Genomic DNA, 17,017 nt, shown 5'->3' on the forward strand with positions numbered 1-17,017 from the left:
CTCTTGGTAGTCCTAATGTGTTGTTAGCTCTTCAAGAGGACCAGATACCTGCGGCCAACTCCAGACTTCCATGTGACCCTTTCGACTGTCTGGCCCATCGTTCTCATCTTTTTGGCCCTTAGCCTCCTGTCAATCAACTGTCAGTGGCCTATCCTTACAGAGACAGATGAAGGGGGGCGGGGCACATCAGTCAATCATGACCTCCAGCCAATCAGACGCCCCTCTCCATGTGTGATTGATCCCAGAGGAGCCCAACCTAATTTCTCGCCCAATCACTGAGATTGGATGATTATTCAATGGTGCTTATTGTGAAAGTACTAATTATCATGTTGAGTGAGATGAGAGCAAACGGAAAAATGGATTGATGCAATTATTTATCTATTTATTATTTAATGTATTTATTTGTGTTTTTGTTTGTTTATTTTTAAATATTATTTGTGGTATGTCTGATTATTTGGATATGAATATGGTTTTAGATACGGATACAGCTTTGCTTGAAAATACACTTTTAAACCACAAAAATAGTGTTCATTACATCAACCCAGGAGTATATTACGGTATGCAAGGCCACTTAAGCGCCATTATCAGTCTAAGCTAATATTAGACTTTCAAAGCGCACACAAAAGTGTGACATTATAGAAAGAGATGATTGAATGGTTGGATATTTGTGAAACTGGTTAAATGGACTATTGAGACGTAACTTTCAACAAGTAGAAACAATGGTCAATGTGATATTTGAGTGACTTTTATTTCGACCTTCAATCTCCTGAAGTGATGTTTGCGTTTTTTAAGTGATAATACAATTGAGTTTTGCTCTCAGCTTCTTTAACGTAATTGCACATGGAATTTGTTTCTTTGTCCTTTTTTAAACGTTTATTGCCCTGCATATGCATATGCATAAAGATTATATTTTATACCTTAATTGTGTTTTTTCTATCGCTGAAGTAATGTCAGATAAGTCTTTGAGGATTGAGTGGACATGTAGGCCTAGTTTAGTACCTGATGGGCAAAAATCATGTTTGAGGAAGTGATGTTATAGCTTGAATGGGGCTTGATCCCAGTACGCTGCTAAATTTGAACATGATGTGGGTTTATTACTCTCCGATCTGCTCCATAAACAGCATACATATTAGTATCCCATATTCAATAGAATATCTCTTTACAGTACATATCTCCTCCTCTCTCGGTTTCATTTTCTCTTTAAGTTATATCTAATCTTAAACTTATATAAAGCACAAACATATTTATCTATGCATTTTGAAACAGGCACAGGATCATTTTAAATCATTTGGTCATCTCTCCTCCAATCACACCGTGATTTGTACCAGCAGGGTTAAATATCAGATGTCATTGTTTTTATACAGCAGTAAACCACAAAAACACATTTTCAGTCTCGTTGATTGACTGAAAGGTTATTAATGTGTCTAGATGAAGAATACAATCAGCAGCTTCTCAAAGCATAACTATCTCCATTGTGGAACTAGAACAAAGCTATGTCTATGTAATGACATACAAAGAACGATTTAAGATAAATGGTCTCATTCACAATCTCTTTTAGCTCCCAGTTCTCAGTTTCTGTTCAGTCTACCCCATTCTTTTGGTGTTTTAGACTATATTCATTTCTTTTCGAGCATTTCCGATAAGACAAGAGGAGTTTCAGTTTTATTAACTACACATTGTGGTAGATTTTCTGCCTCTGAAGGGAAATATAGTGAATAACACCCACAATGTCACATGGTGTGGACCGGTGAAAGCATGATCTTGCCGCAGGATATTTTTCTGTATACAGTCATAAGCCACATAAGTTTTTCGTGAAATAAAATGTAAAAATAACATTGACTCGTGTCCTGATTGAGACAAAATGTGTGTGAAAGTTTTTTTTTTTTTTTTGCATATACTGTATATCACAGCACACATTTGTGTTTGCACCATGGTCTAGTGAGGACTGAGCAAATAAACTCCTAATTTTTACAACTCATATTGTTAAAATTATTGCTTTATAATTATTGCTTTTATAAAAATGTTGCAACAAAAATAAAAAGTAAAAGCACTTTCATTTTATTGCAATTACGTTTTCTTTACAATTTCTGTACATTTGATCATTTTCACTTTTATTTAATAACCCCAATCAACTTTATAGTGTACAACAGTCTCTAGATCCTCTAATTTGATTGGCTAAGCTGTGTTTAGGGAAACAGGATAAAAAAGATTCGACTCACTGAGACGAATCAAAATCCCCACATAGTTTTTTTTCTTCAGAAAATGATTGCCTATAAGCTTCGTATTTTTAACTATTTGTTTATTTTATTTCATCACCCTTTATAGTCTACATGTTTTTGTTTCGTTTTTGTCTAGTTATTCTTCAAAGCAGAGAATCCCCCTGGCAAGGATTCAAAATTCGTCTCAATCTGTCCAATTTCATTGGAAGCGGTATGTATTCAAAAGATTCGACTCATTGATTTATCAAATCCCCACAAACTTTTGAGGTCGTTAAGTCAAAATAAACAGAGGGGTCAGAGCACAGAGGAAATGACTGGACCAATCGTGTTATCAGAGCGGTTAGAGGGCGGTGATATGGGCTGATAAAGCGATAATGATTGACTCAGTGGTGGTGCGGTGCACTGTGGCAGGCTGGCAGCCAAATAATCTGAAGAAAACACTAAACCAAACGTTTCGCTTTACTTTTACGTAACACTAGAGACCGCTTACTGTCGCAGACAAGGACTTCGCTGGAATGCTGTGTGGACGTACAACGACCGTTTTTTAAGTAGACTAAAGGATTCAATTTGTAAAACAAGTCTTTTAAATGTTGGAACGAACTAAAGAAAACATGAGTGAATTGCGGAGAAACGCTATCAGGAGGAAGTCTAAGCCGAAGAAGACAGGAGGGTCGGCGGAGGAATGCCCGGAATCCTCAGGTAACGTTAAGTGCAGCGGTCAGGTGTGACCGGATAGTCCGTTTATGGGCTTATCCTTCTCATGGCAAACGTCCAATACACCGGATACATTGCCAGCCTTCAGGAAAAATTGCTATCTTGTCAGGCTTGTGGAAATATTTCCTTCGGTCAGCTTGGAAATTATTAGAAATGGCAGCATGTGATAACGACACACGATAGGCCTATAGCTAAAACTTTTGTAATTATATTTTTTAGGTGGGGGATATGACCAAAATGTCATATCAGGGTGAGTCATTTTTTCTTACTGTACTTCTCCTGCCCAGATAATCTACTTTTATAAGTAGCCTATGATAGGCGCCTATAGCTACAATTTAGATAGCCTACATTTAACATTACATCGTTGCCACGATCAGGTCTTAATTATCAGCCCTTGACATGTTTTTACTTGCAAAATATTTGTGTATTTGAACCCACAGAATGTTTATTATATTTGTATTATATTTGTATTATACAGCATCTATTTCAGAAAAATGTTTTTCATGTACTTTATATATATATATATATATATATATATATATATATATATATATATATATATATATAAAATAGCTTAAACATTAAATATTTATTTTGGGCAAAAATAAATAAATTAAATCAATAAAAAAACGGCAACAGATCTACTTTTTGAGGTGTCTAAATAGTTCTCTTAGCTATTTTTAATATAAAACCATTCATACAATCTTTTCGTGCTCAAATTCATGATCATAGTTTGCCTTAATCTCTGACAGCACACAAGAGATTTGGGAAAGTGCATTCCAATAAATGCCAGACTCCATTTTCTTCTTTGGATGAAAGCCCTGTTTGTACTGAAAGCTCGGTATGAGAATGAACAAGTCCCAACGAGTTGCGTTATAGTGTTTGCAGTGCAATAGTGACAGGTCTCATCTGAACCAGCATGCATAATTCTGTAGCTTAAGGTCAGGGAATGTGCAAGAACTGGATTTAGTCAGTCTGTGTTTATAGGGATAACAGCCTATACTGTCAAGAATACTCTGCATGGCACCGTACAAACACTGATGTATAGAAGTCAATTGGTGCCATAGAGTCCAGTGTGACAGTGACTGTGACTGGATGAATGCCACTGCATCATTTGCCTTTCAACAAAAGCAAAACATTGTTCCTTTGGATATTGTTGCATATGAATTAAATTTTAAGGTTCTATTTTAATTTATTTAGGTCAGGCAAAAAGTGATTTGATTATCTTTATAATAATACAGTGTTTATTCTTAAGGCCGGCTATTCACTATTGTCAGTTCAGAGAACTCTGTACTGTATCTTACTGAAGAGGCTGCAGTGGGTTTCCCGGTCTCATTTATTTATCCGGTGAAGATCCACTTTCTTTTCTGTGCTTGTTATCTTTACTGTTCAGTGAATCGGAATGAGCGTGAGGAGCTCGCAGTGGAGTTACATTGTTGTTGAAGTCTTTGGGAGTTGAATAGTTAGAAGTTGGATCTTTGCTGATTCACATAGCTCTCAGGAGGAATTTGTTTAGTTAATTAGCTTCCAACGTGAAACTATGCAAAAATACAAATTGAAATGCAATGTCTCCAACATTACCAAACAATTCTGTACAATTTATAGTAGAATTTATAATATATTAGAGCTGATCAGGGGGCGTATTTATGTGCATCTTATTACTAAAAGTTATCCTAAATGGCTGTGAAAGTTCTTAGACATTTACATTTTTACATTTAAGCATTTAGCGAGAAGGGTATTCCTGCACAACCGGAGGCTGCAGTTTCAGGACCCCAGTTCTAGGACCGCAGTTCCAGGACCCCAGTTTTCTATGACAGCGCCACCTACCAAACTGGATCACAAAAAACACTAATTTAACCTTTAACCGGCCCCAGATTATTGTTGTTCAACATTCATTACTCATTAAAACATCACACTCTTACTTATTTGATCTGGACAAACTGAGCATCATTAGAAAGATTTAAGACTCCAGCTTCGATAGTTGACCACTGTTTATGGTAAAACTGGTTTGCAGTGACATTCATTTCTTAATTTATGACAGGAGTGCAAAATTATTAATCTGTATTCTGTAACGTTCGTTGTTTTGAATAGAAATCATCACTCATAAAGCAGTCATGCAACAGCATTCGCCAGGGCTCTTAGCAATGGTGCGCATATTTGGAGAAATAATGATTTATCATCATCACATGTTTGTAAAATATTTTGTCATACATAATAACATTTCTATTCATTTTCTACTGAATTATGCTATCTGAATTTACCATGCGATTCTGCATGACGCGGTGCTGTGTACACTTCCTCATTCTGACCTCCGTGATAACAAAGCTGAAACAAGAAACTAATAAATACACGCTTTCGAGTATGTGGTTTGTGTGTGATTTTCGGTATTTTCATATGAATAAAGAATGTTTACAGTATTACTAAGCAAGGTGTAGCCATAATTAGCTGCATATAAAAATTATAAATATAACCTATTTCAACATCTTTTTTTTAAACCGCGACCGGAATATGATACAAATACTCGATGGTGGTTTAAAGTGTAATATTAATCTTTTAAATTGTGTCATGTAGCTTGATGCTAATTGTTGCTCGAATCCACCTGCTGCAGGAGCTTTTCTATTCCATAATCTTATTTGTTAACATAAAAAAACATTTTCTATCAAGACTTAAGATAATAGGTGGATCTTGATACTATGTACAAACTAAACCACCTGGATCCTAGAACTGCGGTCCTGAAACCGCAGCCGCCGCTATATCACCCAGTTCGGTAGGTGGCGCTGTCACAAAAAACTAGCGTCCTGGAACTGAGATCCTAGAACTAGGGTCCTGAAACTGCAGCCTCCGGTTGTGCTGGAACATACTACTGCATTTAGCAGACGCTTTTATTCAAAGCAACTTAAAAATTAGGAGGGCAAGCAATCAAACCAACAATAGGGCAACAATATGCAAGTGCTGTGACTAGTCCCAGTTCTGTCATGACAACTCTCTGGAGATTGGTAATAGATATGGCAATGTTTAATGTTGGCCTTGGCCGAATAGATCTGCTACGCTGCTGCTGCTGTAGAGCAAGTACAGAGACTTGCTACTGCCAATACATTCACAGACATAGCTGTGATTGTGTAAGACATGCTGCTGCTAACATTATTTAACCCCTGTAGCAGATCTATACTGGTGGAGCTGGGGAAGGTGGAGGGTTTCTGAAAGCGCACTGCATATTGCTACCAGAAACACACCGGTATTTGTTTGAATGTTGAGCCGCAGCTCATTGGACGCTGATGCAACAGCACAACACTATGTTCTCAACTGAAAACTGAACTCAACTAAAAACTGACGTTTATTTACACAACATAAAGCATTTTTATGCACAGCGGCATTTTGGGTGCCTGAAAACGCAAAAAAAACCTGCAAATCTCTGAAGACGATGACGTCATGCACATAATGTGTATTACGTGTTCAGTCTATAGTGTTCCATCGCCATCTAATGGCCTGGCAGCAGAATACAGCGTTTTTAGTCGTTTCACGGATCCGTGTGAATGGGGATCGTTTTTGACAATGATGTCGTCTGTACGCGCCAACCTCAAAGGAAAAACCCCCTGCAGTTTTAAGCATATCGTTGTCGTGTAAACGTACCCAAAGACTCATCAGCCTGCGCTACAGTTTTATGCCAGAACTAGGTTTTTTTTTTTTTAGAACAGTACATGTAGCAAGGTTTTTTTTTTTTTTTTTTACAAATAGATGTAAGAGAGTAAGTGTCAGTATTAACTGGTCAAGTGTTGATGAAATAGATGTGTCTTCGGCTGTTTCTTGAAAATGGCTAAAGACTCGAGTTGAGATGTGTAGGTCATTCCACCAGTTTGGAACAGTCAAGGTAAAGGTCAGTGAAAATGATTTTGTCCCTCTTTGGGATGGCACCACAAGGCGCCGTTCACTTTCAGAACGCAGGCTTTTCTCCAAGTGGTGCTCACTGGAGAGTCAAATGATGTCCAGCTCCACCTCTCTGGACGTCTAATGGGGTGGAGGGATAGAGTTGTGGGTAAGGTTAGAGGGTTGGATGTTCTAGCTCCACCCATTAGGCCCAAATTACATTCGCTCCTCCTTGCCGTCTTGCAAGTGCAGTGCTTGTTCTATAGGCAAACATCAGTGCCTTGAATTTGATGCGAGCATTTGTGGCATGCGCTATCAGCATTTGTTTTGACATGTCGAGAAATCAAGATAATTCTCTGAATCAGTCACACAAATAAAAAATAATAGTGAAGAATATATGTGCAGAAAGAAAGAAAGAAAGAAATAAAGAAAGAAAGAATAAGAATAAGAATAGAGTTGACTGCACATAAAAAGGAAAAAGCAGACAGAACCTAGCTATTTCCTGAAATGTATGCTCTATGTATTTTTAGAAATGCTTTTCTCTTCAAACTTTTGGGATTTGATTAAATGAGCTAGTTTTGTTAGTTTCCACTAACACAAGTTGTTGTTAAAGGTAACTATTAACTGTTGGTGGCACTTCACTAAATCCCATGTGTCCTCTGTGACACTGAAGTCAGTGTTTTAGGGGTTTCGGGTCAGACTCCGGTGAGACAGATCTGTTGTCGCAACATCACCAGAGCCAAAGACTTTGTTTTGAATTGCATATTCTGGAGTAGCAGGGTTTGTGATGTGATAGAGAGGGGCTATAAATAACTCATGGACTTATGTAACTCGTCATACACACCCTTCATTATCCTCCAGTAAATATTTAAGGATGTGGCAGACCAGCCTCAGGAAATCGGTCATTATTTCAGCTTTAACACTGAGATCTAGACTAAAATAAATATTGTCATATCAGCAAAGAATTGGCATTATACTCTTATCTTTAGGGATGTTACTCTACATAGCTTAAATGCAGGTATACATGTAGAAAACATCCAGCAGGTGGCAGTATGATATAAAAAATAAAATAAAATATTTGCCGAGAGCCTAATGGACATTTCTGATGCTATTTTTAAATGGAGACATAAAGCTTAGTATTTACAGAGTAGCGTAGCGTAGCGTAGCGTATGTGTGTATGTTTGTGTCAGGGCTGTTTATTTTTCCTGTAAATATTTCCTTAATGTTAAATCTCATTTTATATCTTGCATCTTTTTTATTTTTCACCTTCACCCTTTCTTGGTATATCTTTATTTTTAAAAAAATCAGCTTTTTTATCACAGGAATAAATAACATTTAAAAAAAATAAAATAAAAAAATAGATATTTCAATAATAATAAATTCTAACAACAACATTCATGTTTTGATGTATGCTTGATCATATAAATGCAAGATATTTCTTTCAAAAACATGAAGAAGAAATCTACATTTAACCTGTAGTGCAGACAGGACCACTCAAAGTGATTTTAGTTTTCACAAAGACATTTTTTAATTACTCAATATTTTTCTATTTAAATGCACATGGGAGGGTTCATCACATTAGTTATTTATGTTACGTTGTTGTTGTTGTTGTTGTTGTTTTTTTTGGGGGGGGGGTATATTCATGAGAAAGTCCTATAAGGTCAATTCAAAATGACGCACTTCCTGTCAGTTTCTGATGATAGGGAGGTGACTTCCATTCTTGCCTATTGTGCAGAACACAATACACGGCAGACAGGATGTTGCAAGGTCTTGTATTAGTCATATTATACACAGTAGACTGCTAATCGTGTTAGAAAGGTAGTCTAGGTCTGGTGATGGTGTGCTCTAAAGGATGTAGGATTTTGGGTTGCATCATCTTATGTAACTTCCTGTCTTTTCATTTGTCTTAATGACTATAGAGACTCTGCACCCTGGGTAATTAAATTTACCCGTAGTCGACTCAAAGCTCACCCAGGTCAGATCTCTGCTCTGTTTACCTTTTGAGAATAAGTGTAGCAGTAATAGAAGTTTGAGCTCTTATGTACCCCACCCCTCCACCCGGGGTTCTGCCCATGTCCTTTCCTCTTGATCAACTTGGATGTGATTCATCTGCTTAGCAAACACACTGCAGGGCTGGAGTTTCCTGACTTTTGTCTAGAGTTCTCCCCCTCAGGCTGGAGGAATGGGGCAATCCTGTAGCTCGAACATCATGCCTAGGACAGACTCATATTTGGAGACTTTCAGCACCTGGAGCATCTTTCAACCACATACAGTCTTGCTGGACTCAAGATTTAATGGAAATTCCTGGAATGGAAACCTAAAACATGTACATTTCTCCAATCAACATCAATGGATGAAGAAACATTGAAATCTTCAGCTTTTAAGTAAAAAGCTTTCTGAACAAATTCCTCTCTTCCTTCATCTTGGATCGTTTGGGGATTGTAAGAGCTTGATTTTTGTAAATTGGACTGTTTTTTATAGGTGTGCACAAGAGGGAATTAGAGAGGAAGTGGTGATTCAGTGGATATTTTTGTCCATTCTTCATCTACAGGAAGACGGGCTTCACTTTCTCCCCCTGCTTTCTCGTCACTCCTTTTGTGGAACCCCTGGATTCTTCCCTGCACTTCCATTATTGTTTTTAACTCATTTTCTCTGTGTACTGGAGTCTCGCTGGTGGACATTGATGGATTTGTTGGGCTCTGGCCTCAGGAAAGCTCTCTTCCTCCGCACGGCCTCGGGTAGGTGACCCAACAGTTCTTGCTGTAATGAGCTCCAACATGCCAGCCATGAGAAGTTTTACTATGACTCTGGAAAAGAAAACAGTGGTTGGTTGTCAGAGAATGTAGGCTGTTGATAGAACTCTGACTCTTACCCGGTAGAGATTTAAAAATTAATGAGTAGGAGTACAAGTAGGAAAGCTGCATCCATATAATCACAAAACAACAGATCATGGGGAATGGATTGAGAAAAATGAAGCATCGTCGAAAATATTGGTTTTGGCCAACTAAAGGTAATGTTGTGTTTCAGTAACTATTCATGAGTTGTTAGTCGATGTTAAAGGGATAGTTAACAAAAAAGTTTTGTGTCTATATGCATTGAAAGTCAATGGGATCCAATGTTGTTTTGAACCCAATTGACTTTCATTCTATGGACAAACACATCTTTTTTGTGTGTTCTGCTGATGAAAGAAAGTCATACAGATTTGAAATGTCATGAGGGTGAATAAATAATTATATATTTTTACATTTTTGGGTGAACTATCCCATTAAAAGAAAGAATTTGAGGAGATTTATGTGCAAGCTACCTGGAGAAGTTTACTATATGAATAAAAATAAATAAAAAGGATTCACCATCTAGATGTGGTTATCATAGAAAGAGTTTGGACAAAAGAGAAATGACAGAATACACCCACAAAATGTTATTGACAAAATGGGTCATTTAAATGCGTTAAAGCAGGGCTATGCAGTTTTGGGAATTTCTTCGCTGTATTCTCGCTTTTTGCTTGCAGGTTTCTCTATAGAGCTCCCCCTACAGCTTCGGAATAGATATTTGACAACATTGTCGAAAAACTTGTTGGCGACTCTCAGATACCAGAGGCTAGTAGATCAACGACATCAAACCAGACGGGACATTCTTTACAACGTCTTCTTCATTCGGGTTCAAACGGCGTGAGGGAGCGCAATAATGAACACTTGGCTTTTAAACAACGGGACAACTGAACTTATAAAACTGACTCCGAAAAAGCTTAATCATATAATAAGAAAAACTCGTAAGAATTACAGAGATTTAATTGATAGTGATTGAGTAAAAATCCAAAAAAGCTGTGGTCTAAGGTAAGGTGTATAACTAATATGACACCTAAAAGGATAAGCATGCAGGTTTTAAATGAGGAGACACTGGCAAATGAGCTTAATGAGTTTTACTGTAGGTTTGATGTTAATTCTAGTGACTGTAGTGATGTACTGGGGGCTATTGGGATTGATAATTCTGTGTCTAAACCTCAAATGAGTTTGTCTGATGTTGGTAAGGTTTTTAAAAGTCTTGATACCAAAAAAAGCAACTGGGCCGGATGGTCTATCTATCTGCTTTTATTTTGAAAACCTTTGCAGAGGAATTAGCCCCTGCATGGGTTGACATTTTTCAGAGGTCCATTGATATACATATTATTCCAGATATTTGGAAAAAATCAATTATCATACCAGTTTTTAAAAAAAACCTAGTCCACAAGAGTATAATGACTATCACCCAGTTGCCTTAACCTGTGTTGTGAATGATGAAGTGCTTGGAAAGGATTATGGTGTGGAAGCTTAAAGAAGAGATTAAGGACCATCTTGATCCTTATCAGTTTGCCTATCAAATCAATAGGGGCACTGATGATGCTATCCTTACTGAGGTGCATCATGTCTTAAAACATCTGGAGGATCCCAAGGCTTATGCCAGGGTGTTACTTCTTGATCTGAGCTCTGCTTTTAATACCGTGCAGCCACACCTTATGCTCTCAAAACTAAATGGTATGGCTGTTAATCCATACAGTATGAAGTGGTTTCATGCATTTCTTACTGGTAGGACTCAACAAGTTAAAAGCAAGCAGACTCTTTCTGAGTGCAGGTCCATTAGTACTGGGGTCCCCCAGGGGTGTGTATGTTCACCACTCTTATTTACACAGTACATTAATGAATATAGGTGTCACCATCCAGGGAATATTGTCGTAAAATTCTCTGATGATACTGCCATTATAAGATAAGGACATTAGACAGGTTGCTTCATACAAATACAGGTCTGCTTATTGATAATAAACTTTCATGGGGGGTGCATGTGGATAATCTGTTTACTCCAATATTCAGTCTATATTCAATCAAATTATTTTTAAATGGGCAAGGAAAATGACTTTGTGTTTTATCCAGAACGTCGACGTTTTCGCACCCCAAGGTTTAGATACAACCGCTATAAAAATTATTTTGTTCCTTTGGCTACAAAGCTGTTAAACTCTGGTACAAAGGACACAACTGTGTGATTGTTATGGTATTGATGTGAGTATCTTGTTTTGCAGCTTTCACCTGTATTTGCCCAAAACAAATTTCCCTTTAAGGGACAAATAAAGTGAATTTCAGCAGATTTTTTTTACCGTCAAGAAATTTGTTACATCGCGAGACCTGATATCACGCGATACCGCTCGCAGGCGATAGGGGGGTGAGAGACGACCACCATTCAACCCGAAAAAAAGTAATATAACCATTCCAATGACTCCGAAGCTGTTCAGTTAAGGAAAAAAAACCTGCATCACCTTTAAGGGAAACGAGTTTGCTGCATATTATTTTGGCCGATTGGATTGTGAAAAATGGTCTCTGTATAACAGATGGTTGCAGTGAAGGGGTTAAAAGTACAAGGGCTTGGTGACATCCGTAGAAGTGGAAAAACTACATAACCCATGATGCTGTACAGAAAATTACACCAATCAGAGAGTTGAAAAAGCAAAACGCAAATGAAAATGTCGCTGAAAAAGATGCTTTCCAACAGGTTTTATCGTAGTGTTTGTCCACCTCCATTGACTTGTATTGAATGTGCTGTGTGAGGTACGATATTCCTCCGCCGCTTCTTCTTCTGCTTCTTCTGTGTATTCAATGAAATGCCAGCGGTTTGCTTGCAATTGGCAAAGGTGCATTATCGCCACCAACTGGTGTCTATTATTCAAGCTCTCAACGGAAGAATCTGGGTGTGACGCGTTTGGCAAAATAGGTCCACAAAAGCTAAATAAACCTAAAATTCTCGGGACAGGAGCATGTGTCCAAATTTTAATCTTAACCGTTCTATTTCATCAGATACGGTCTGTAAACAGGGCTTTAAGTGTAAAATACCGAACTTGTCCTTTAAGTCCACCCACTCACTCCCATTGAAGCACTTTTGGAATTACTATAGGAAATGTATCTCTTACATTTTAGAGACAAGATTACAAAGACAATATTCATGTTCCGAAAAAAATGTGTATTAAGAAAGAAAATACCATAAATTTTGATTTCATGTTGACTTTGTTAGATTAGAGTATACCATGCAATAGATGACCTCATCAACATGTTTCTTAAAAGTAGGTTTAGGCAATTTCGGAGAGACTAGCAATAGCAAGCTAGCTTTGAAAGCATGTCTACAGTGAGTAGTGTAAAAACTACTTTTGTACTACTTTTGAGTGCTCTCTAAAAACACATGAACGCACACAGCAGAGCCTGCAAAACGCATATCTCAAAGGAAGCACATAACATGACCATAATAATGAACATAAAAAACTTGCATAGCTCTTTCTTGTATCACTTGACTGCTGCAGATAGTGTTCTGTTGACATAGAAACGCATAAATCCGATTCTGAGGATGTGAACCGCTTTGCCATGTCGTAATTATGGTTACGAAATGTCGTGAACGCAGCATAAGCTTGTTGTTTTGGTTCAGGAGTAACTGTAAAAGGTGGTGGCTGTTTGTTTGTGGCACTCAGTGGCTGTCTGTCTAAAACTCTGCATAACCTCATGGAACACGTGATGTCTGCGCAAGCAGGGTGCGCGCCGCGGAGGTATATGGAAATGCATTATGTTGAGGCAGATAGGACATCGTATCATTGCATTCGGACCGATGTGAAGAGTTTCAACCAGTACAAACAAAAAGTGTTTATAAAAAAAATGGGTAAGGGTTTAAATTGCCCACCATACAATGTTTCTAGTTTTACACCGTTACTGGAATTCAGTTTTCTTTTGAAATGGTGCCTACAGCTGTTTCAGGGCTAATCCAGACACCACATTCTCTCTCTTGCACACTGTCTTCTTTATACTCTTTTGCTTCGAATCAAATGTTGTGATTCATTTCAGAGTTGATTGGTTTGACTTAATCTCTTTAAAAAAATGAATGGGGGGTTGATTTAGAATGCTTTTACATGTTTGGTGAACCACAAATATGCTGAAGGAGAGCTGTTTTCCCTCTCTCTGTTCACTTTTCCTGTGTAGTGTGGTTGTGGTAATAACATTTGTGCTGAAGCACAATATGCATGTGGAATTTAATTTATTTATGAATTAAATTAGAGTAAATTGTATATATTTTTATTCACTTTCATATCTTCACATTTATTCACCTTTTTTCTTTTTGTATTTATTCTTTCACTTATTCACTTTATTTTTTACATTTATTTGCATAGCTCATGTATTTATTTTTTCCTATTCTTATTTATTTATTCTTAAGCATACATATTTACAGTTTATTGTCATTATAGTCCTATAGATAGGACATTTAAAATAGAAAAGAAAAAAAGTCTGATTGTCCAGCAGGGGGCAGAGGTTCTTTGACACTCATGTGCTGAAGCCTGTGAAGTCTGCAATAATTCTAGTCATTATAAAAGAATGCTTCACAAAAAACAGTTCCCAAAATAAGTGACAAGTATGGGTGGCTTTGTGTGTGTACTGATTCTCCAAGTGTATAAGATGTTGTGTTTATGCATCTTTTGTTAAATAGTACAAATGAGATTTGTGTGTTAATTACTTCTTCTTTTTTTTAAGCTACATATCGAGTGTCAACTTTGTTTTTCCTTCAAATTTGACTATTGATATAAACTGAGCCAAGTTGGACAACAATGAGGAACATTTTTGTCAGCTTTCTGGCCTTACACCCACACAAAGCTGTCTGACAGGAAATCTGAGGGGTGTTTGTGTTTTGCATGCTGGGATGGTATTTTGGTTGTCCTGTGTATTTATAACATGGAAGGTATTTTTTTTTTTCAATAATAATGTTATCCTTTTTAAGAACACAAACACCTGCACCTGCTCACACATACACAGTAGTACAGTTTACAGATTCAGTGACATTCATGTCATTTTTCATGTGTATCTCACGTGTTCATGACTTCCATAATACTGTCTAAATTGGTCACCAACTGTTTGATGTCTTTTAGCAGTATTAGCGAGCCAGTAGAGTTATGGTATATGGATACAAAAAGTGGGTACAAAGAGCAAATGTGCTACGGAGATAAACTGTATGGTATGACCTTGAAAGCACTTTTTATTAAAACGTATATCTGTTTCATCTTGTGAGTTTTCATCTTGAGAAAGACCAAAGCTTCAGGCTTTCATTTTACCGTATATCAGTATTGTGCAGTTGAACTAGCATTTCCTGCCAGATATGACTCATTCAGGTGGGGGGAATAAAAAACTGAAGGCTTTTCTCTCTCTATTTATGTTGTTTTACCTTTTATAAAACTTTTGGAACTTTTACACAGATAGATAGATGGGTAGACGGATGGATGGACGGACTGAGAGATAGATAAATGGATGGACGGACAAATGGATGGACGGACAGATAGATAGATGGACAGACAGACGGATGGATGGACTGATAAATAGATGGACGGACAGACGAATGAATAGACCGATAGATTAGATAGATAGATAGATAGATAGATAGATAGATAGATAGATAGATAGATAGATAGATAGATAGATCGACAGATAGATAGATCGACAGATAGATAGATCGACAGATAGATAGATCGACATAGATGGGCTGACGGATGGATGGATGGATGGACCGACTGACAGCTAGATGGATGGACAGACAGATAGATGGATGGATAGATAGACGGACGGACAGATAGATGGATGGACGGACGGACGGACAGATAGATGGATGGATGGACGGACGGATGGACGGACGGACGGATAGATGGATGGACAGATAGAAGGACGGACGGACGGACAGATAGACAGGCGGACAGATAGACGAACGGATGGACAGACAGATGGATGGATGGACAGACAGATGGATGGATGGATGGGCCGACAGATAGATAGATGGGCCGACAGATAGATAGATGGGCCGATAGATTGACCGACAGAGAGATAGACCGACAGAGAGATAGACATAAATAGATGGACGGAAGGATAGTAAGAAAGATAGATGGATGGATGAATGGATAGATAGATAGATAGATAGATAGATAGAATGGAATTTTTATATAAATATACAATTATATGAAATATTTATAGATTATACGTATAGGCCTATTCTTTTAGGCCTGATTAATATTCATACTTTCAGTGACTAAATCCTGTTGTCTATGAAAGCAGTATGTCAAAGGGTCATTCAAAAGCATCTATAGGGAATGATGTCAGTGTAAAAGACATAGCCTGAGGCTCCATTTACTACAAGTGATGAAGGGGGAGGAGAGGACTGAACATGTATTGATGGAGGGAGGAGCCAAGGGCAGGGGCGAACGGGAGCTGGGACTGGGGGAGATGGGAAATGTGTTGTGTGTGTGTTTGCTGAGATATGTGACCTTAATAAAGTGTAGTTGTCAAAGGGCAAGAATGGTGGCATTAATTTGCATGTAAGGAGTGAGAAGTCAGATAAGTGAGTGAAAACAGAAAGGGACTATACAAGAAGCGTGACTGGAAATAGGTTAGGAGTGTTTAGCCTGACTGGATGAATTAGCAGAAGGGTCATCAAACCGAGGCACATGACAGAAATAATTAGGAGGTTTATAGTCAAGTATTGAAGTGTGATTGTGTGTGTGTTTGTGTGCATTGGGAGGCATGTCAGGAATTCAGTGACGCGGTCACCTCAGGCTGTCAGTGTCGGCTTTACTGGATCACAGTCACCAGAAACCAAAATAAATGAGACATGAAAACAAAAATGAATCTTCCTCAGAAAAAATATTCCTATAGTGGCTAATGAAACAGAATCTCGCAAATTCACAGAAAATAGCTTGCTTCCTCATTTAAAAAAAAGAAAAGATATTTTATGTATTAAGCCTTATGACTCTTATAGAGAATATGGACACTCTTAGACGCATAATAATATTTTTATATAACAACAATATTTACTCTTTGATTCTAAAATTCCATTTACACTACTATTCAAAGGTTTGGGGTTGGTACAAGTTTTATAAATAGTTTTCTAATGTTTACTAAGACTGCATGTGTTTGATCAAAAATAAAACAGTAAAACGGTGAAATATTGTTACAATTTAAAGTTTAAAATGTTGTTTATTAATGTGATGGCAAAAGCTGAATTTTCAGCATCATTACTTCAGTGTCACATGATCCTTCAGAAATCATAATATGCTGATTTGCTGCTCAATAAACATTTCTTATTATCAATTTTGAAAACAGTTGGGCTGCTTAATATTTTTGTGGAAACCATGATACATGATTTTTGGTTTATTTGATGAATAATAAATCCAACAGAACATAATT

General features: G+C 37.4%; 2 protein-coding genes across 6 annotated transcripts in view; both read left to right on the forward strand.

The window, feature by feature from the left end:
- The window catches only part of bicd1a (bicaudal D homolog 1a), a 34,958-nt gene extending 33,133 nt beyond the window's left edge, over window positions 1-1,825 (forward strand). For 2 of the 3 annotated variants that reach the window (XM_079621056.1, XM_079621057.1), the window contains one exon: window positions 11-1,825. Coding sequence is in view for 2 of the 3 variants with exons in the window: in XM_079621057.1 (XP_079477183.1) it covers window positions 11-16 (6 nt within the window). In the remaining variant the exon portion in view is untranslated. The remainder of the gene's footprint in view (window positions 1-10) is intronic. The other variant, XM_079621055.1, reaches the window with a different exon arrangement.
- Window positions 1,826-2,555: 730 nt separating this feature from the next.
- The window catches only part of fgd4a (FYVE, RhoGEF and PH domain containing 4a), a 56,155-nt gene continuing 41,693 nt past the window's right edge, over window positions 2,556-17,017 (forward strand). The window contains exon 1 of one of the 3 annotated variants that reach the window (XM_079621059.1): window positions 2,556-2,918. In XM_079621059.1, the coding sequence (XP_079477185.1) occupies window positions 2,807-2,918 (112 nt within the window). In that variant the 5' untranslated portion in view covers window positions 2,556-2,806. Of the gene's footprint in view, window positions 2,919-8,981; window positions 9,536-9,685; window positions 9,808-17,017 lie in introns of those variants that run through there. The other 2 variants (XM_079621061.1, XM_079621060.1) reach the window with 2 other exon arrangements.

The sequence above is a fragment of the Phoxinus phoxinus genome, assembly GCF_949152265.1.
Source record: "Phoxinus phoxinus genome assembly, chromosome: 8".
NCBI classification, from domain to species: Eukaryota; Metazoa; Chordata; class Actinopteri; order Cypriniformes; family Leuciscidae; genus Phoxinus; species Phoxinus phoxinus.